Source organism: Pithys albifrons, chromosome 6 (genome assembly GCF_047495875.1).
Source record: "Pithys albifrons albifrons isolate INPA30051 chromosome 6, PitAlb_v1, whole genome shotgun sequence".
Taxonomy (NCBI): domain Eukaryota; kingdom Metazoa; phylum Chordata; class Aves; order Passeriformes; family Thamnophilidae; genus Pithys; species Pithys albifrons.
In genome coordinates, this window is record NC_092463.1 from 54,276,892 (window position 1) to 54,298,675 (window position 21,784).

The 21,784-nt window shown below is 39.2% G+C and overlaps 1 protein-coding gene across 5 annotated transcripts in view; it reads right to left on the minus strand.

The window, feature by feature from the left end:
- DENND5A (DENN domain containing 5A) overlaps positions 1-21,784 on the minus strand; it is a 67,867-nt gene that overhangs the window by 4,478 nt on the left and 41,605 nt on the right. For 2 of the 5 annotated variants that reach the window (XM_071558940.1, XM_071558938.1), the window contains 14 exons: positions 21,081-21,174; positions 17,935-18,066; positions 16,189-16,341; positions 15,247-15,351; positions 12,963-13,047; positions 11,539-11,623; positions 10,785-10,913; positions 7,649-7,770; positions 5,611-5,756; positions 4,927-5,045; positions 3,567-3,748; positions 2,648-2,730; positions 1,237-1,360; positions 261-429 (listed from right to left, as the gene is read on the minus strand). In XM_071558940.1, the coding sequence (XP_071415041.1) occupies positions 261-429; positions 1,237-1,360; positions 2,648-2,730; positions 3,567-3,748; positions 4,927-5,045; positions 5,611-5,756; positions 7,649-7,770; positions 10,785-10,913; positions 11,539-11,623; positions 12,963-13,047; positions 15,247-15,351; positions 16,189-16,341; positions 17,935-18,066; positions 21,081-21,174 (1,728 nt within the window). Of the gene's footprint in view, positions 1-260; positions 430-1,236; positions 1,361-2,647; positions 2,731-3,566; positions 3,749-4,926; positions 5,046-5,610; positions 5,757-7,648; positions 7,771-10,784; positions 10,914-11,538; positions 11,624-12,962; positions 13,048-15,246; positions 15,352-16,188; positions 16,342-17,934; positions 18,067-21,080; positions 21,175-21,784 lie in introns of those variants that run through there. The other 3 variants (XM_071558942.1, XM_071558941.1, XM_071558943.1) reach the window with 2 other exon arrangements.

The following is a 21,784-nucleotide window of genomic DNA, read 5'->3' on the forward strand; positions in this document are numbered from 1 at the left end:
GAGGAAGACTATTCACACCAACCTACTACCTTTCTCTCTTGATCCAGATGCTTCAGCTTCTTGGGATATGCAGTTTTCTGTCTCAGATTTCCCACACTTCACTGAGTTCCCCAGTCACATCACAGTCAGGTATAAGTAGTAGTCAAACTGTCAAACCCAGCAGTTGCATGGCTTTATCTTACTAACATGCAGCATACTTTTCATTTTATTAAAATATCAACAATAACAACAAAAATAATAATGAAGTAGTTTCTTTATACCTGGCTCCAAGACACACCAGCATCTGAAACTTGCCATCCTTCCCAATGTTTCTTGGGGTGTTATTGATAGCAGTCATAAAGCGACAGAAATTCCTGGCCCTTGTTTGCCAATTCTCTTCTGGGACCATCTCATTCTGCTCAAGGGTCTCATAGTAGGTTTGTGCTTTTTCTTAAAAGAATGGTGGGAGATAATGAAGTTTCAGCAGTGCACAGAGGAGAGAGTTAAAGCTGAAATGCCTACATTAAAAGCTCATCCATTAATATCCTGAATCATTACATGCAGCATTGCTTTTTTCTGTTTGATTCAGTCCTGTGTTCCCCCACTTCCTTCCCCTTAAACAGTGCTGAAGAGGTTCATGTAGCTACTGAATTTTGAGTGCTACAGTAAAATGCTCATATAAAGGAGAACAGTGATGTCCAGGAACCTACTCAAAACACACAAACACTCCAAAAAATAATTCCTTTTCTAAAAGGTATTTGTGAACTCAGGTGATTTATACAGCTCTATGTCAAAGGATCCAGATCACTGTGTGAAAAATGTGTGCTTACAACCCTTTTATTATCATGCCCAGTAAATATCAATGACACTAGATACATGTGTTGTGCTTTGTAAGGCAATTCAACCTCTTAGAAGTGGGATGTATTGCTTTCACTATGCTCAATTAAGAACAAGGTTACCATATGTCAATTCATCACCTCATGTATATAACTTTTTCTTAGTAAGAAAGTCTGTTTTACACTATTACTGCTAGAGGGAAAAAGTCCAGTTACTGTATTAAGTACAGTGTTAGCTTTGGCAGAAGACTGGCTTTTTCTCTCAACAGGAGGTAAGAGTTGATGTGGCAAGTCAGTTGCTGAGATGCCTGCAAGAACTGTGCTGTTCACACCAGCTGAGACACAGCAGCAATGATGAGGAACACAGATAGATGTATTTCAAAGATACAAACAGGCTCTGATACGTTTTCCTCCCACTTACCTAAGAAATCCCAAATGAAGACGTTTTTGAAGAGTCTTGGTGATTTAAATCCATGCTGAAACACCTGCTCAAGAGCTGAAACAAGCCCACTTTCTCCACACAGCAGCAGTGTCAGACTGCCTCTCTGCCAAGCACACACAGAAAGTACACACACTTAGTTCCTCCTTTTGGGAGTCTGGGACACAGGTGCCTCATGCATCTATTAACTTTTAAAATAAACAGATGTCTAAAGTTACAATCTGCTGTCAAACAGTGACCCCAGACAGGGAGGCCCAGTTCTCAGAAGTCCTGAGCACTCAAAAATGTGTTGATCTCTCTAAGAATGAGGCTCAAGAAAGCAGTGTCAGGGCCTCATCATCATCCAATGAAGCCTCAAAAAGGTCAAGATAATGAGTAGGTATTACCCATAACAATGAACACTGTACAGAAAATTAAGGAAGTATTTTCTTCTTTAAGTAATAAAGATCACAGATCCAGTATAGCAGGTGCCTCTGATTGTTTGCTTATCAATAAAAATAGTGTTTAATGCTCACAAAAAAATTAAATTCTTCTTTTAGGACACAATAGTAAGTTCTGTTTTTCAAAACGAGTGCACGACCACTTGAGATTATTGTGTCAATGTGATGAAGGGTCAGAATTATACTGTATGTATAATGGTTCTGTCACACTATACTGAACTTAGAAGACAAGTGCAGTAGGAATGGGAGGACCTATTTGTAAAAAATTAGTGACTTGCAAGAGCCACCCATACAGAGCCAGCACTGCTCATTCTGGCTCACAAAGGCTGGACTGACTGTGATGGTTTGACACAGAAATGCGGCTTAGGTTTGTTTCAGGAAAGCACTGCTGTGTCACCTGATTGCATGTGTGATGTAGAAGTGTACCAGAGTCTTTAAGAGCACTTCTGCATCACTTGTCTGGGGGGTGTGGGTGTTTGCAGAGGGGTATTTTTCGTTTCTTTTCTTCTTTGTTTTTTGAAGTGGCCTGTGGATTTTCACATTTTAAGTAGCAAAGATAATGCAAACCAGACATTAAAAACTACTCAAAAGTCATTGCAGATGTAAAATGTCAGTTAATTCAGAACAAACTAAACAGGAGGTCTTATCTTTGACAGTGGTACTGGTAGAATCCATGGCAGAATTTGACTAATAACACAATTTCCAATACCAGAATGTTAACATTTAGTGTAACACAATGCTCCAGTTTGCATCAAAACAGAGGTATTTGAGCCTGTACCATTTACTATTTTCAGCAATGGAGTCTCAGTATCCTATTTTTGCGCCACTTAAGGAATTTTCAAGCAGATGGCTGTTCATTCAGTTAATTTATTTCTGTTATATATTCTACTATGTATGTTTACTAATAAGACTTTTGTGACAGGAGTGCCGTTACACAGACACCAACTCCTCACCTCCTTCTCTGGCTTGTGAAAGTGCTTGACAATACCATTAACAGCTTCACCAATAGCTTCCTGTATCTGGCCAGTATTTAACTCTGCAAAATACAAAAATATATCCAGTCACTCTTCTACAGCTTCAGAAATTGTACATGTGCATGAGGGATAAGGTGTAACACAAAACACAGAAGAGGAGCATGAACCAGTGTGACTTATGCTGTTAGCAAAACATTTCATGACTATGGGTAATGGAAACCCAGCTCTATTTTTGTTTACTGTTGAGGGAGAAATGGAGATGGTTTGGTTTTATATTGAAAGTAACACTGTGGTGTTTCAACACAACAGGTGAAAAGGTTTTTCACATATTATGTGAATTTTCAAGCCAGGACCTGCAGCTGAGAAAAGTAGTTGTGCTTTGATTAGGACCAGCAAATCTGAGCATCCTAGAAATACTTCCTGGGATAGTTCTGTTGTAAACTCAAGCATGCTTAGGAGCAAAGTAACCATCTAATTTACCCAGAATGAGACCACTCCAGAAGAGTGATCTCAATAGAAAACAAACAAAATACCAGCATGCTTTTCCATCCATGAAGGATAGACAGAGAGAGGGTAGCAAATTTCTACCTTCCTCTATGGCATTCATTCCACAGATGAAGGCCAAGAATATGGAAAACACCAGCAGGGCAACTAAGCACTGGACCAGGAGTATAGAGACATCTTCCTTCCAACCTTGCAGACTTCCAAAACAGATTGCTCAGGACTGTAATTTGTAAACTAGCTGGACTTTGAGCAGGGGGTTGGGCTAAGTGAGTTTCATAGGTCCTCTCCAAGCTACAGTTCTAAAAGACAAGAAAACCTCCAGATCTGTTTGCAAGCAGCTGCCCCTAGCTGATGATGCAGAACAGTCCAAAACAAGACAAGCCCCACCACTCACTTGGCTTATTGTTGGGCGATATAGTGACAAATCTCCTGATCATGCTTGGGGACTGCTGCAGAGGAGGGGTCCGGCACTGCCGCTCATCAGCCTCCGTGTGGGAAGTCAGCAACTCTCCCACCAGGATCCTCTCTAGGCTTCCGTCATCCATTCCCTTTCCAAGCCACCTTCCACAAGGAAACCTAAGAACATCAAGGAGATACGTGGATCAATCCAGATTCAGTTCCATGCCAGAGACTTCCAACTGCAGTGGCCTAAACCCCAAATCCTTCTAGTACAGTTATTGGAAATACTTCTTCCATCTACCAACAAAGCCTTGGGTTTGGCTTCTGCCAGCATAGGCAGCAAAAGTAAAACAGCTTTTCAGTTCCAAGTTTGTGCTAAATGTTACCCTAGATGACCTGCAAAGCAAGCAGGGGCAGATTTCACTTGTGTCCCACATACAGCACACAATTTGGGGGCAGAAGAAGAAAAATAGGTAAGAGGTGAAGACCCACTAAACACCACAGATGTGTGATGAAATACACATATGCTTTCATTGAATACACTACAGGGCAGGTCAGATACAAAAAAAAAACCCCACAACCCAAATATACACTTAAAACGGCAAAACACCAATAATGCTATTGAATTGGGATAATACATCAGACACAAGAAAGCACACATGCTCGCTTACTCATTATCTCTTTCTCTGAACCAATGTTGATGTCAGTTTAATCAGCTTAATTGGAAAACTGAACAGCACCCAAAAATAGAATCTTTCCTCTTCATTTAATTACAAATGATCTGGCATGGAGAACTGAGTGGACTTACCTGCTAATTTGCCATCAACATGAACCTGACAGTTTCTCTAAACAAAGTACAGGGTATCAAACTATGCTGTACCCAACACAAATAAATTTAGTTCTCACTGTAAATCTTGTTCTTTTACTTTCACTGTGCAAACACAGGTTTCTAACACTCAGAAGTGCTTGTGTCCAAAGGTGTCTCTACAACACCTAAAGCACCTTGTCTTAATATAAAATGCCACCTGTATTTGGCAAGGACCAAGCTCTGATGTGATTTCTTCCCTGGGATCAAGGCAGATTATTTTTTACCTGCACAATAGTCAACTCATCTCCTCCACCAATGGTCTGAGCCTAGATATGAGCACCTGCAAACTGAAAACCCTGTTCAATTTTGTAAGAATCACAACTTGTTTAATGCCAGAAGCCAAATGATCTTTCTATGCCTTCAGGTAGCAGTGACTGTAGACACAGAGTCCCAGGAGATCAGACCTTTCAACTCAAACAAGTCCTACTGTGCCAGCCCCCTGCAGGAATTCTACTTACCCAACATGAAATGTCAGGATGATACTTACTTGTAAGTATGCCCTGTTATTTCATTTCTGACCATAACATATTCCACAAGCCATTTGGCATATAGCCCTGAATTATCATGTCCTATTTGCACTGTGGTCAGTTTTCCCAGGTTCTGGCACTGCAAATTAAACCAAGAGTTTGTCAGAATAAACTGGAAGAAAGTATGTTAGAAGAGTAAATTATTAGAGAACATGCTCTAGACAAAAAATAAGAAATTTGGTTTCCTATTTCTGACTGCTTCAATGGGTATGGGTTTTTTAGTGGTAGGCTGCTTTACTTGTTTTTGTTTTTATTTTCTTTTGCTAAATACTACTTTGGTCAGCAGAGAGAACATCAGCTGAACTAGAGTTTTCAATTAACCAATGCACACAACACACATGCAAAAATCAGAGCAGAATCACGTCTTTGTCTCCAGCAGAAGAGGATATGACACCTCCCACCATCACAGTACAAAATTGTAACATAAAGACAGTCTTGCCCATCCTTGCACTGAAGAATTGTCAGACATTTTGCTCTGCATGTTACTAAGTATAGATAAATTTGCTATGTACAGGCATGGGAAGGATCTGTGACTAACCACACAGACTAAAGATACAGAATGTATGGCAAGGTGGTACAGCACAGGGAGAATTTAAAACTGAACAAACAAACAGTAATTTTTTTGTGTATCAAGTAATACAAACCTCAAAAGTCATTTCTAATATATTCCTGGGAATCTGCAAGACTCCTGTTTCACCCAGCTCTCCCGAGATACAGATCCAAGGATTGGCTGTGAACATTGAGCCACCAAGTTTCTTGCTAGGAACAATCAATATATGGTATGGTATCACTGCAAACACAGGAAGAAATAACAAAAGTCAATAAGGATAGTTATGTAACCTCTTTAGTGAATAGAGGGGCAAAACATAAGCCATAAAACAACACTGCAGTACCATGAAACCTAAAAAAGAAAATCAGAGCTGCAATTTAATCATGCTAACACTTGCACACTGAGCACTGATTGACAATGGGGAAGAGTACACGTATACAGCAGTCACTGAGAAACAGAGCTGACTGCAAAAGAGTGTCAAATGTAAAAAGAAATATGAATGGAATCATGCCTTACTGTGAGTATTGTTTTCCATTTACCAGCCTCAAAACATGACATGAAGATGGTTACTTGTCCTTAGCTTAGAGACAAGGAAGTAAAGACACAATATTCCTGTATCCAGGGCTGCACTGTAGCTCAGCATGCTGCTCAGTGCTCAACTCCTGACCTGCCTGTTTCTCTGTGTGCATGTAGGCACAGTGCACAGCTTGCCCCAATTCCCATTCAGTTACTGAAGCCTTTGTTTGCAGGCCTTGGTTGGACCAGCAGTCACCTCTGTGGCTGAACAAGTTCAGTAAAAATACACTGTAGTGCTGCCACTTGCTCTATACCACATGGCTCTTAGTTATGCTAAATTTAATACTGCTTGATTTTTAAAAAGAACAAATAACTTTTTTCCCTTCTAAATAGCACCACACACATGCTCAACTGCTTTGTGGTCCCCAGTTTTACCTGTGACCAATTCACCTGAGCTGCAGCCCCTTCTCCGACTCACTCAGGAGGCATGTGCCTTTCCATCACCCAGCATCTCCTGCACAGCCCTCTGTTAACCAGCCTTTTACAACAAAAGCCAATTCTCTGAATGGTCACTGTGTTTCTTGGCTATCTGCCTTCCTTTTATAGTGCATAAATGGATTACAGTGAGGGCTTTCCAGCTGAGGTGTTTAATACATTTCTCCTTCAGTATCTCCTCAGCTGTCAGTGCCATCAAGAAAGCATTTGGTGGTTGGATTTTCTTAAAAGCTCAATGCTTGTGGCATTGAAGAATGAATTAAAATGTTTCCCTTTTTATTTTCTGTGCTGATAGTCTTAAAGTAAGTGACAATTTAACTGCATCCAGCAGACCAGATTTCAGCATTACCCAGAACCTGCCCACAAGACCAAAAGCTATTTTGCTTAGATGTGTGCTTGCTTTGTCTTTGACACACATAAATATGGATCACAAAATACCACCAAGGACAGCTCCTACCACAGAGCCAGAGGAGTCCTTTCACAGACACCCACCCCCAGTTTCACAAGCCTTGCTAAAGTCTTCCCTCATTTTGCCTTGCTAGTCATGTCCTGTGGCAGCAGGAACACATCATTTGAGAACTCTGCAACACATCAACAGTTCAAAAGCTTCTCTTTGGCATCTTTTAAAAAATAGAATTAAAAAGAAAAAGGAGGGCTTCAATGTGTTGAGGAATTCTGATGCAGCCCTCAATGGGAATTTCATTGTTATCCCAAACTCAGAGAGAGGCATGCAGCAAAGTAGGCTGAGCATAAAACAAGGAAAGTTTGTTTTCTTTTAATTCCTCACATGTGTTAATACTCTTACCTCAATAATGAACAATCCATAGTGTTTTTGTTTAGTATCATGCAACAAGCCCACTGCAAAAATTTTAGTTCAGAACTCTCCCTCAACTAAAAGGATTAAAGCCGTGTATTTTACCAAGTCAGAAACAAAAGCCATTAGTGATACAGAGAGAGAAATGCTCCTGCCCACCAGAGAGGATCACGGAAATAGCAGTACAGCATACAGATGGACCCCAGGAAAAAAAGCAGAACAATTACATTAAGGCATGTTTTTCAGAGCTGTTTAGAATTTCCATCAAATCAGGAAACCAAGAGTTTCAGGGAAAGCAAATACTTACAGATTGTTGTGAAAACATTGGTAAAGCAAAAGTAATCAACAGCATTGAATGACAGGAGATGATACAAGAATTGTTCTTTCTCATCATCACAGCGGAGGAATGCATAACGCTTGTAGAGTTTTCTGACAAAGCAAAACACATAATCCGTCACAGTAACAAGATGCTTTCAGTGAAATGCTTTCTATTGTGCAAATTCATTAGGTACACTATGAATAATGGGCAAGCAATTACAAATGACAGTGGTAGAGTCAAGAGTACTTAATGTGCCAAGATATGCTGAACCCCTGCAAGTCTGAAGTCTCCCAAGCACATCAGTCCAATACTTCACTATCTTCCAACTCCTGAAAGCAAGGTTTGATCTAAGTCTTCTCCCACCCAAAAATACCCCAAGACGGAAAAAGGAATTTTGTACTTTCTTGAAAGAAATCTGACTTATTTTGGCCATGTAAAATGACAGAACTGAAGTAAAGAGAGTCCTTCTAAGTTACTTCCAAGCAAAGGGTGCCATGGGAAACTACTCCAGCACATAAGACACTTAGAAGACTGTTGTCAAAGGACATCAGGACAAGCACTGGGACTAATGCTTGTATTTGATTATAGGTGATAACCCAGGGCCTACAATAACCCAAACATTAAGCCAGGAAACAGCTTAAGTGTTGACAGTACACAGCTTCTGACATAACCAAAATGGTCAGCATCCAAAGGTGGCCTAAAATCCTACTGTTCCCTTTCACTGGGTTGTAAACTCTTGCTAGGACTGCAATGTTTTGTAAGTGGAAAAATCAAAAGATGTAGCTTGGTGGCTTTCTATCTCTAGCAGACACCAATGTCTATGCAGAAGAACACACTGTAAACAGAAACAATCTTAAACACATGAGAGAATTTAACACTGCAAAACTTGCAACTGAGAAACCTTTCAAGTGCAAATTTTGGCTGGAAAATAGTCTTTGAAGTTACTCACTTATACACAACAATCACCACTATTTCTGTTAATTATGCAGCCAATAAATAATACCAGTGTTGGTGAATACTCATAAAAGCATGCCAAGATGTATCAAAATTCAACTGATGCTAGAGGAATATCCAAACTATCATGAATGAAAGAATTAGGTTTTAGAAATACTGACAGCCATGGATAGATTGCTCCTGCCAGGAGGGCATCCTGACAACTCCTCTTGATTTCAGCTATCAATTTACAAAAAAGTCAGCAAATGATTCACAAGATAGAAAATTGCAAAACAAATCAATGATGATCAACATACAGACATGTTCTCACATAACAAACCTAACACTGGAGACTGACAGGAAATGTTCAATGGAAATAGAGATATTGAGCCTTAAATCAACAAAACCTGCCTGTAGCCACAAGAGTAACAAATCCACAGAAGTTCTCAGGGGTGTTCAAGTCCATGTCTCATTTGAACAACCTGAACCACATGTTTGACAGCCTGTCAGGATATGTGCTGTCCTGTCTTTTCAAAGGCAAGTTTTCTCAGTTTCCTTGTGCACACAGAGGTCTCCTTTCAGTGAGGCTGTGATTTCCTCCTCTTCCCTAACTCTAGACCCTTTGCAGATCACCAAGAAACCAAACACGTCAGAGTTTCCTTATAGTTTTAGCAAATGTCAGGATCATGAATTAAAATACCTAACAGTTGCTTCAAAAAAGAACAACACACAATATTGTTAACTATAAAATGTCAGAAATTGCCCAAATACTTTTAGTACCTCACTGAACTTGGCACTGCTTCCTCTAAAATCAAGTGGAACACACTTTAAAACTGTGGTGCCTGGAACACCTCTAAGTAGGGTATCTAAATATGTGGCAGAAAGCACACAGGATTACAAAGAACCGATGTCATTTCTGTGCAAGTTGCTCCTTTTGCTTGTCACTTTCATTTAAACCCACTTTTGTGGCTGTCTCACTCTGTTCTAGAGAATTAGAATCTGCCTCCCAGATGAACTGTACACTGCCAATGTTAAGAAAGTTGGAGTTTTTTCTTCTCTTTCTGGAGGGAAGCTGTGGAGTGTGGTGGTGGGTGGAAAGTTGTCTCACAGCACTTGCTCTGCATCAGATAAGCACTGCTAAATTTAACATGATCTAAACTGCTGACTTCACTGGAGAGGCTTATCCTAATTTAGAGATACAGGTATAATTATTAGCAGTCCTCTCTCTGTCCTTCAGCTTTTCCTTGCTCACTGAAGGAAGGCTACAGTTTCATCAGAAAGTCCCACATAATACAAGGCAAATCTCAAATAACAAGCACCCAGGGTTGAGCAGGACTGGGGGAGGAAAGAAATTCCTTGACAGGTAGTGAGAAGGAGAGGAAAGGAAGTGCAGATAGCATAGGTTAAGCTATCTCCAGAGAGAAGTCTTCAATTAAAGCTAGTGACAATTACTATGACTTTAATTTCCACACAGTAAACACTATATCTAAACTTATCAGTAATACATTTCTTTTTCTGCACAGGTTATACTAAAAAAACATCACATTGGTACTCCTAAAACAATTAGTATTATATATGGCCTGTACTCAGATTTGTGTAACTATTCACAAAAAATTATTTATATTTACAAAGGCAATAGAATGGTCTGGATATCACCAAATATACTTATAAAAAGCCTTGGCACAGAGTACTTTCGACAGAGTTTAAACCTGAAGGAAAGCCTTCAATTTTCACTCACATCCTCCTCTCCCTCATATACTTGTCTCATTTTCTTCCCATAGTATTCTTTAAATAGTGTTTTGGGACTCAATGGTTAGGTCTTTTCATCATTTTTTTTCTTATGACTTCATAGATAAGGAATTAAAAGTCACATATTTTCAAGTGCTTTGGAGAAATAATAAAAACACAAGTTGGATCATAATAAGCAGGTATTTTACTACGAAAGCAATTTACCTTATGTTCTTAAGCAGGCTACAAATGCAAAAACACATATGAAGAACCCCAGCACTGAATCCTAATTCCCAAATAGCTCACACACGGGTAAGGAGACACACCTGGAAGGCTAGTTTGTTCTATGCCTTCTGCACACTGCTAAACAGATGGAAGAATAGGCACATCTGGGTTTTTGAAGTCAAACAATCGAACAGATTTTAATTTTTTTAAAAGCTTTGCCCAAGATAAACCATCTTACTTTGTGAGTTCATGATCTGAAAGCAGCTGTTTCAGATGCCTAGAGAGCAACTTCTTTTCCATAGAGAGACGAACCCAGGCTCTGGCCTTGCCAACATCTGTTTTGATCTCACTGATGTTCTGGATATGCCTGGGGAAAAAAAGAAAAAAAAAGACACTGCCTGGTATTATCAAAATGTGACAGTTCTTTTGAACCAAGTTAGGCTGAAGAAGTTTTGCAAAGAACACAAAATGTCAGGTAAATTATTGCAAAAGGAAACATAATCACCTTAATATTCAGCACAACTGAAAATCTTTGCATATCTAGCTCAAAAAGAGAAAGAGCTGGAAATGGAAATACCTGCAATGCAGTGCCCTATTTACAAAATTCTAAACGAGGCCCACTGTCTCACATGATTTAAGAATTATTCTAGACCTTCTCACTGCAATATTTATGGCTGAGTGCTTTGGAAAATTAAATACCGTCTTTGCATGCTCAGTAGTAGCTTTTCTTGCATACAAGACACAAATGGTGTAATTTAATAGGGCAACCAAACCCTCAGTTCACTCCTCCCTACTGAAAAAATGAAATGCTGGTAAGGAAAAATGAGGAAGGAAAAATCCTTTCAAGGTTATTTTAGAAGTTCTGTTGATGTACTGAACAGAAGGCATTGGGCAGAAGTTACAGTTTTATTCACTACACTACTCAATGTATACACAGAAATGAGTAAGCAAATCTCATGGTGTTTGTGCTGGTTTTAATAGTTTAAACTTACCTCATATCCTGGATGAGAGAGATTCTAAGAGGTGACATGGCTGGACTGGTATCCGACTTTCGCCTTTCTGAGTCAAGAAGTATTCCTGGATTCCGAAGAACAGAATTTGTTAGTAGAAATCCATTTAAAATCAATATAAAAAAGAAGGTGAATTAACACCAATTTGCACTGGTGGTGACTCTGTGAAGATACTGTGGGATATTTCCACGCCAAATGACACAAAATCTGAATACACACAGATGGTTATGCAGATCAGCACAAACTGAGCATCAACACATTAATAAGCTTTGATTCAGCTGAAATTGGTATGACACCAAATCGCTTAAAACATAATAATCAAGTGTTGTTTTCTAAAGAATAACCTATTTCCTTCTGTGTAGTATAATCAGCACTGCTGACACTAAAAAACAGGGTTTTTAACATGTTTTACTCAGTACACCACATATCATGTGCTTACTGATCTATTAATTTGCACACTCCTGTAACACGACTACTTTTCAAACAGCACATTTTGGGGTTTTCAAGTAATATTATTACTCTTATCTTTTAAATTCCTCTCTAGAATCAAGTTGTATATTAAATACAGTCCCTGCCCTCCATCTTCAAGTTAGAAAGCATTAAACTGATTTTAAGTTCATTCTCATAAGCAAAACCACTATGAATCCAGTGACACTTAGAAGACCTTAATTCTTTCCAAATCTTAGGGTTTGATAGCTTACAGAATCCTGTGCATGTCAGTAATGCTCAGCTCTTTGCCTACAGCAACTTTAAATAAGAAATAAAAGGCACCCACTACCTCCCTCAAACTCATTGTTCTCTCCAAATTTACATTCTATGCCCCCATCTGAAACATGAAGTGATGTTTAAAAATTACATTAATAACTCTGGAAACAAATCATACTGCAACACTTGACATAACAAAAGTGAATGTTTCTTCAGTTTGTTTAAAAGTCTTTTTTTCTTATAAACAATAAGCCTACTATTCAGCTGGTCTTCAAGCAAGGATATAAAACTTCAGGATGTACAGCACAGTTTTATGTGCTTACAGTCATCTTCCACCTCCACCCATGACATCATTTGCTTTGCCAGTCATGCCATGACTGTGTGTCACACAGAGGGTGGGATATCAGAATAACCCATTTTAAAGACTATCTGTGAAGCATCAGCTATTTCTGGTCTCTGACTACCATAGTAGTCAGGTACCAGACTCAAAAAAGTGTGCTCAACAGAAAGCAGTTTATTTTCACAAAAAAACCTGAGATAATACACCAAGCCCATATGAATCCTGCAGTGGACAGAATAGTCGATTCAGTTATATTGAGTGAAGGGTATTTCCAAGGAAATAAACTCTGCATGGTGCAAATCTGCAGGCAGCTCTTACTCAGAGCGTTTTATCATCTTCTTCCAGTAGATGCCAATCTTACCCGAGGTACTGAAGCTGCCTGATGTAGTTCTCCTCTGTCTGTTTTCTAGATAATGTAACAGGTGAGACCACAAAGCCGACTTTCCCTAAAATTAAAAAACATATTAGTTAAAGAAATCACAACTGAATTAAAAAAAAAGTTTATATCCTCATTGAAAGTATCAGCCATGACAAAAAATTCCTTTAAATACGTTTCTTCCTATAAACCCATTGGTACAAATAAAAAATGAAACACAAGTTGGAGGTGCTTGGGAGCTGTAAAGAGGTTGAAAAAGAAAAGCAAGAGTCAGACTACTGGGATCTAATGATTCTGATAAGAGAAAAAAGCCAACTGAACTTCTTTCCTTGTAGTTTGTTAACATGACAAGAAGACATTCAAAGGCTGGTAAAATACTATGTGGAAATACAGTTTTAAATCTGAGGCTGTAACCTGTGCTATTGTGTCTTTCCCTCCCTGCCTCTCCAGCACTAAAATGACAAGAGACAAGGAGCCAGCCTGGGCAAAACATCTTCTACCCAGGTCTAGTATGTGCACCTGCTCCCTCCAGGGTAATTCAGGGATACAGATACATGCTGCCAATTTTTAGAACCTCAAAAGATCGCCCTCAATTTCATTAGACTTGGATCATCACAAACATAGTAGGACATCTCAAAACACAAGCAGGACAATGAAAGCTTAAAAGCAAAAATATCCCAGTTCTACAAGAGAAGTTAGAATTTGGGATGAAAATAAAAGATAAATCTGTCAATTATGTTAAAAGGTGCACCTTGCTCATTACGTTGATTTCTTAAACCTCTGGTGGCTTAAAGCAGAGTGCAAGAAAGTCTTTCTCTGGGAAACCATAAAGATTCTTGGGTTTGTCCTAAAACATCCTGCATGGCATCCCAAAAACTTACAAAGCTGCAGAAAGGCAGCAGTAAGTGAACAGGGGCTCTGCAGCACATTAACTGGAATTACTTACAGAGGAAATTAATTAGTATCACTTATCTTCCTACATTATTGCATTATCCCGAAATCCCAGTGAAGTTTTAACCATTCTGAATTTCAGAAAGCAGTAATATTATAAGGCCATATTTTTATTTACAACTTTGTGCAGAAAGAAACCATGCGAGATAACAGTAGTCAATTCTGCACTATCAATTTCTTCTAAAATCATCTAAGTGCCTTCCCAGAGGTGTGGTAATGACAATTAATCTTAAATTTAATTTTTTAAACTATATATCTAACTACTTCCATCCTATAGCTCCCTACAATTGACACAGAGAACTACTGGGCACAAGTGTCTACTCCAGAAGTGGCATGCCTCCTGAAGATTAAATCCTAGAGTGTCTGTAACAACTGTGTTGAGAGACATCTATGAAAAATATGCATTCAGTGGTGAAGATATGAAAAAATTCAGAGAAGCTCATTGTGTCTTGTGTGTACTTGACAGATCCAACATGGAAAGCCAAAACTGCAGATCTTATAAACACACAAAAAGAGAGCATGAAAAATATCAACCAGTGAAGAGTTACATCTGAAACGGCACTCCTCTCAATGCGCACACACATGCACACACAGTCCAGTGTTCAGCAACCAGCTGCCATGGCAAGGAGAACTGCAACAGACCACAGAAAGCAGCAACAAAGGATCCTGCAGCAAATCGATGTCAACAACCATGATGAATGTCAGAACTCATGCAGTGTATATCTGCCCACTTCCTTTACCATTGTGTAACTCTCCTTTAACGTCACCAAATAGCAATGATGATGGAAGCTGTATCTATAAGGGAAAGGAAGACAGTCTAAGGAAAGCAGGGGGACAGAGAATGGGCAAGGGAATAACCAAGGCCTTCTGAAAGTCCAGACTACTTCAGGCATTAGATCCTACATCTGAAAACTCCCCTGCATTGCTCAGGACAACGGAAGGCGTGGTTTCCTTTAGCATGTGGAAGAATCAGTAGGTAGCTAAAATCAGGGTTCATCAGCAGGGAAGAGGTCAAAGCAGGGACTGGTGGAAGGAAAGCCATCCTCATTACTATGGTCATTTGAGAAAGAAGAGTCTTCCTTGGCTCATAATTGAAAAATAAAATAAAATCGATGTATGAAACAGCAGGCTTTTGCATATTTCATAAAGGCCAGAGCACACAGAGAGCTGGTGGTGCTTTTTTTATTTTTTTAACTCTGGATTGTACTATGAGATACACTGCACTTTCTCCATCAGGCCTCTATTTTATTCCACCATTCTATTTATTCCACCATTCAGCACTGTTTGCCAACATCTGCAATCAATCCAAAGCATTAACCTTATGAAGGGTTGGCCGCCTGGTGGTCTGAAAGGCCCAAATCTGAGTTGAAGCAGAGTATACTGATGCTCTGTCTTCTAAGACGAAAGCAGTACAGCTTCTATCCTAAGTGATATACAAGAGGGAAGGGAGAGAATCACATGATAAATCTTCACACAGAGAACTGTCATATAGTTTGAAGGAGAGCAGATTTAAACACTGGCACTTGGGTGCTGGGAACAGAGATACTGGATTACAGTTGTCAGGATTACATACATTTATTCTGCATATTCTTTTTGGAAAAAAAGTTATAATCCTCTCTGTCCTTGCTACTCCTTTGTACAAAGGAGGAGGAAAGTTGATGAAGACTTCCAAACTCCATCTAGTCCAACACATGACTTCAAACAGACAAGCACAAAAAACAATTATTAATTTCATACAAAACCCCATATGTCTAGGTAGTCATCTTGCAAACATCATTTAAATACCCCTACATCATTCAGGAAGAACCAAAACAGCAAGATTTTGTCTCTGAAGAACTAAATTATCCTTCATGAAAACAATTTCCCCACACCATAACCCACTGACAGCACCTTTAGCATATGCCACCTTGTAGCCTATGCAACTTCATTAACAAAAATATTAAGAATACAAAAACAGGGGTTTTACCATCCTATTAAAAAAAAAAATCACACCAGACCCCACCAAACCAATGAAAAATCCCCAGGTTAAGTGGAGAGTATTCCAAAAAGTCATCTGTGGAACACATCTACATGTACACTTGCACATACCCCAGAAAAAAACATAGAGACAGACATGGGGTAGAAACTGACAAAGAGGCCAGAGGGACATGAATATTTTAACACAACCATACATACACAAAAGGTATTGTCTGAAAGCAGAGAAGAAGAGCATGACTTAGAAAGTGTGCTCTGCAAAGTACAAGAATATTTTGTTCCTCACCTGTTTGACTTGCAGACCATGGCTCCATATCCTTTCTAAGAGGTCACACAGACTGGCTATCAGGGTATTCTCTTCCACACCTGTGATATTCACTTCACCATGACCCAGCTCCACGGCTTCTCGACCCATTTTCTCAACCAACATCCTCTTGGTCTCAAAAAGGACACAGCAAAAGAGAGTTAATTCTTTCCACAGGAAGTTCCAAGATTACTTACACTTTTTGAATAACCAACAAGGAAGCACATGATAACAAGATTTGGCAGAATAAGTAGGTGTATATATATTTCTGGCACTAGTGCAGGGCTGCACTTTTATCACTGGTTTTCAAGCCAGGGTAGCACCAGTGTTGACCACTTCACGACCTCTTGTGTTTTTCTAAAAAGAGGCTTGCAAATGGGCACATCAGCCTCCACAGAGTAACCCCAACAAAGGGAACAGCAGGTCACACATTGACAAGATAGGTGCCCAGCAGAAAGGCCATGAAACACAGGTTTTGGGTGGTTTGGAAGCCTGATGAGTGCTGGGTACACTCATCAGGAGCAGAATCCTATGTCCATTTCCTCCCAGGGGAAGCGCATGTGCACAAGTGCTTTCAGGTAGCAGGGGAAATGTCATTCCTGTCAGACTCTGTTCTGCCAGAAGGGGATTTGCATTAAATTAAACCCATTCTGGAGTGTACCTCTTCAGTTTCCCCAATGAGCCACATTCTCCTAAATTATGTACAATTTCATACTGGTCAACAAAGCTCTCACTAACTTGAAGTACACTCTTCCAGTCACAATAAACTCATCATACAGCAAATTTGAGGGGAAAATGACAAGGGAATCAGTTCTGCTCATCCCTTACATATTTTTTCATCTTGGTTCCTATTCTAGACTAGCTCTCAAATGAGTAACACTCCCTCAGGCATGTATGGTTTTGGTTGAGATTAAGAACTCCATCCCCAGCTGCTTCTCCCTCTGCCCTCACCAGGCAATATCTCTCTCTGCTAACAGCAGGATCACTACATTCACTGGAGTTGCATTCCCATGGTGAAAGAGCCTTCAAAAATTTTCCCCATAGTACAACTCTATTAACTGATGGGGATTATTTGGATAGTTTCATACACACAGAAAACTCAAGTGGAATCAGAAATAGGGGCACATATTAAACACAGTTTTATGAAGAGTTGTATGTAATTGCTATAGTACCTCCACTGACTTAAAGCAAGAATGTGTCTATTTCATAATTACTCTCCTTACTGTACTAGTATAAACATGAACATTAACTTCAGATTAATATGTTGTCAAATATAAACTGGTGAAGCATGTCTACAAACTAATGCCAAGCTTGTTAGATGCTTAAAAACTTACACTTCAGAAGTTTATTACCTCACTTCCTTTAGTTATGAGAAAAGCTGCTGTATTCTCACCATAGGCTCCTCTTTTGGACTATTCACTTGTTGAAATGGTATTGTTTCATTAGTTTTAACTGAAATGTGTTAAAATGTACATAGGGAGTGGGATGGCAAAGACCCATCAGAATATTCAATCTCTTTCTATCATAAATCTGCTTCATAAGGTTTCTACTCCTTGCAGAATTTCTAAATACGTTATCTCTCTGTAAATTTCTCACTACCATGCAAAAATCTTCAAATATAAAACAGAAACACATGGTGGAAAAGGGGGATTCAAACATATTGGATACAAAATACTCCATAAGGGATGGACATGAGGTGCAAGAGAACAAAATTATTCTCTGTATTACCTTATTGCGGCATTCCTTCAACAAGCCTTCTACAAACTTCCAGTTCGTTTGTGCAATTACTGATGGAGAGAGGTTGGACAGCTTGGGCTGCCGGATAGTGCTGCCCAGATTCCTGGCTTCTTGGATATACTTCTGGTTTGGGGTAGAAAATTGACAAATACAGACAGAAGTGCAAGTGAGACTACTTGGCCAAGAGAAAAGGGTAAATGTATCTAATAACCCACCCCTGTACAATGAGGAGGAAAGGATCACATCCTCTTTCAGAAAAGGCCCCTTTTTATATCCAGTATTAGATTGGGCTGAGACACTTCAGGTGAAAGAATTTTCACCAGAGCTCAAATCCCCATTTACATTGTCTATCTAGTATTAGAACACACATTGCTGAATTACAAAAACACAATATGAACTCCCATGGATATTTAGATGCACAGATTCAATTACTCTCTCCACCACTGACAATTGCCTTGTAATTTTTTCACATAAAATGAAATTTTGTAAAAATTACCCAGACCAAGACTATTCAAATGGCAAACTGGCTTACATGGGGACTGCAAAACTTTATTTTTCCAGGAAGCAGCTGCAAAATGAAAATGCAAATGCTGCTAACATCTATCAGCTGTGAGCCATCTGCATTGTTAAGCAAAATCGTTTCCTGAACCCACTCTACTTGAAAGAGCTTTTCTGCTCCTGTTACTGCCATCAAGGAGTTAACCATTGTTTTCAACTCAAAGACAAGAATAAAATAACAAATATTTTGAAAGGCAGGTGATCATGGATTGATTGGGGCAGAGCTAACTGTGAATTAGCGATAAAGTCTTGTACAGGCACTCAGGATTAGTACAAATTAGTACACACTTCAGATGAATAGGTAACCTCTTCACCTTACACTGAAATTATGACTGACTGAATGCCGTTGAACAGATTTGTCAAACATGACACAATCTTTATAAAGAGGGAAAATTCCACCTTCTCCACTGGGCTTGCACTAGAAAGCTCTGACATACACTTTTAATTATGCATCTTTATCCAGAACTATGATTACAGCCATATTGTGCATTGGACATACCAGATAATGCTCTGACACAGATTTTATAGAGGGCATGAAGGGCCAATCATGCTGGTCCCAGTCTAAACATAACTGCAACTGAAGCTCTGACATGGAAAAGTCCAGGTGCTGGCAGGATAAGTTGGCAGCAAAAAGCCAAGCAGACCATGTAAAGTGAAAGTGGTAAGCACAGATGAAGTAATAAAAGCAAGCATGCAAAACAGAAAAGGTAAAGAGTAAAGACATAATACAATGCAGAACTCCCAAGCATTCAACATAAAAATAAATTCGTAAGTAATGAATCTGAAAGGAAAAAAGAAAAGATGGTGTTATATCAGTGGATTAGTGTAAACACTGCCCTTCACGGGGCACAAATATCTGCAAGTAAAAAGCCATTAAGTCTCAGTTGTACATATTTTTGTTGGCTGCTCCAAAGCCTGTTGGTCTACAACTCACAACACTACACTGAAAGCACTGCCTCCTGCTCAACCTGACCCCCAGTGCTCATCTCTGAAGGGCTCCCTCCCCACTCCCTCAAACTTAGTAGGGAAGTCTGAGGTTCACCCAGGAGGAGTCGTCAATGTTCCATCAGTATTGTGTCATCAGAAAGGTGCAACACAGAACCCTAAAACACCAGCACGATTAGCACTGGCAGTTGGTACCCTCACCTGAACATGTACTTTACAAATTTTATTCCTCAGAAATTATTTGCCTTGTGCGACAGAATAACTCCTATAGGGCAGTGAACTTGTGAGGAATCAGTTAAAAAAATGAACCAAACAAAATCCCCAGAGACCAGAGGTAGATTTTTGCCTTTGTAATTACCTAATTGACATCTCAGAAGTTTACATGCTTTAACAATTGTGTTGTTTAGCGCAGTAATGCTGTTGCAAATGAACTATTCTTCATTTCTGTTACTTCTAAGTAAAAAGCACTGTAGAGTTAACTGAGCATACGGAACATGTCAGCCAGAAACTACTCGAAGGGGTATTTTATTATGCAGACATTTTTCTGTTACATAGTTATGGATGACAGAGATGACACTAAAATTCAACAAAATTTTAACAAACCAATGAGAAAATTCTAGTAATGAGTACACTGGAAAGGCAATTAACTGGACAAAGATATTTGATACTGACAATACCATCCCAACAGATACAAGGCTACTACTACTTTAAAATTCTAAATTAGGCTTTTCTAAATAAATTTAACAAGGCAAGAGAACATTGTCTTCAGTGAAAAACGTACATTTAAACAGAAGCAAAGCTTTGGGGTTACTGAACAAGAAAATTAATTTGGATATTTGGAACCAGACTATTCTTGGAATTGCCCATAAATCAACACCCAGTGTAACAGTTTGCAGTCTGTATCATATGAATCAAATTCTAATGAGTTCATATCACCCAGATCTTTCAAAATCACTTCAGCACAAAGAATAATTGTGTCAGCTGTAGCAGAAGTGGTGAGAGATGTCATCAGTTCAGAACGTGAGGGGTACATCAGCATCAGATTGTGTTGCATAAAAACAGGCAGACAAACGTGACAGTATGGGTGGGGTTCACGTTCTCACCTTAGCACAAGGCTGTCTGTCAGTTTGCCACCTTAAGATTGCTTTTATGGTCTACAGAAGCCAAACAAGCAACTGCAAAAGGCAATGCTTCTGATTTTAGGATGAAATTAATCACCCTCTAGAAGTGGTTATCTTTCCTCCATCAAATACACCAAAGAAGGACAGGGTGATTTAAGGTATTTAGAAACGGGAAATGGACAGCTAAAACTGTTAATTCCTTGCTTCCCCTCAAATTTTTACAAGAACATACCACCCTCAAAGCATATGATTAGATTTTCAGGGAACTCTCCTATACATGGGATGAAATAATTTTGTCCTGAGAGGTGGGAATAATAACATAATTTTTATAATAAAAAACCTACGTATTTTTGGTCTGCTAAGGACCAGGAACTCCATTTGTAATAAACACACCTCAGGGAGAGCAGACATGGACTGCAAGTAACTGTCTAGACATTTCATAAAGGTTACAGAGCATTATTCAGGCAATTAGGGAAGAAAAAAATCAGATCTCTATAGCTGAACAATTTTCACCTCTCTCTGATCATTGTCAAGACGCAGGTGCTCTGTGTGTTGCTTCTGTCTGTCCTTCCGCCTCCACTGTGCAGGAGCATTTCTCTTTGTCCACCTGGGGAACATTATTAAGCAAATGTCAGGAATAAGGTGAAGGGCAGAGACAGTAAGAAGTTTCTAGTTAATGCTATATTGAACATGTTGGCATCAATTACATCAGCCAAGTGCAGCTGCAAAGACATATAAAGAATCTCTGTAAAAGAACCCAAAAATATTTCAGAGTATTAGATAACATACACTTGCTTCGTGTTTTTCCATTCTCTTCCGTTATCCAGTGACAACTTAAGCCTTTTCCATCCCCCTTCAAAGCTTTTTTAAGAAAATATCCTAAAACATTTGCTAGCTCCTACCTGAGATATAATAAGGGGATCTACTCTTTATATGGACAGTAATTCTGAGTAACTCCAAGTACACCAACTACCATCTCAAACATAATATGGCTTTCTTAAGTAAATCTGCTTCAGGAAGTCCAGATTTTAAAAAAGGAAAAAAGAAGCAAAGAGACATAGCAAAAACCCCACCATCACACACAACCCACTTACATCATCTGAATTGTGTCCACTAGGGAAAAAACCAACAAAACACAAATGACTTTGCTTTCTAGTATCTCTGCTTTAGTACCATTCTACAGGTCTTGCCAAAATTCATCATCTGTTGCCCCATAG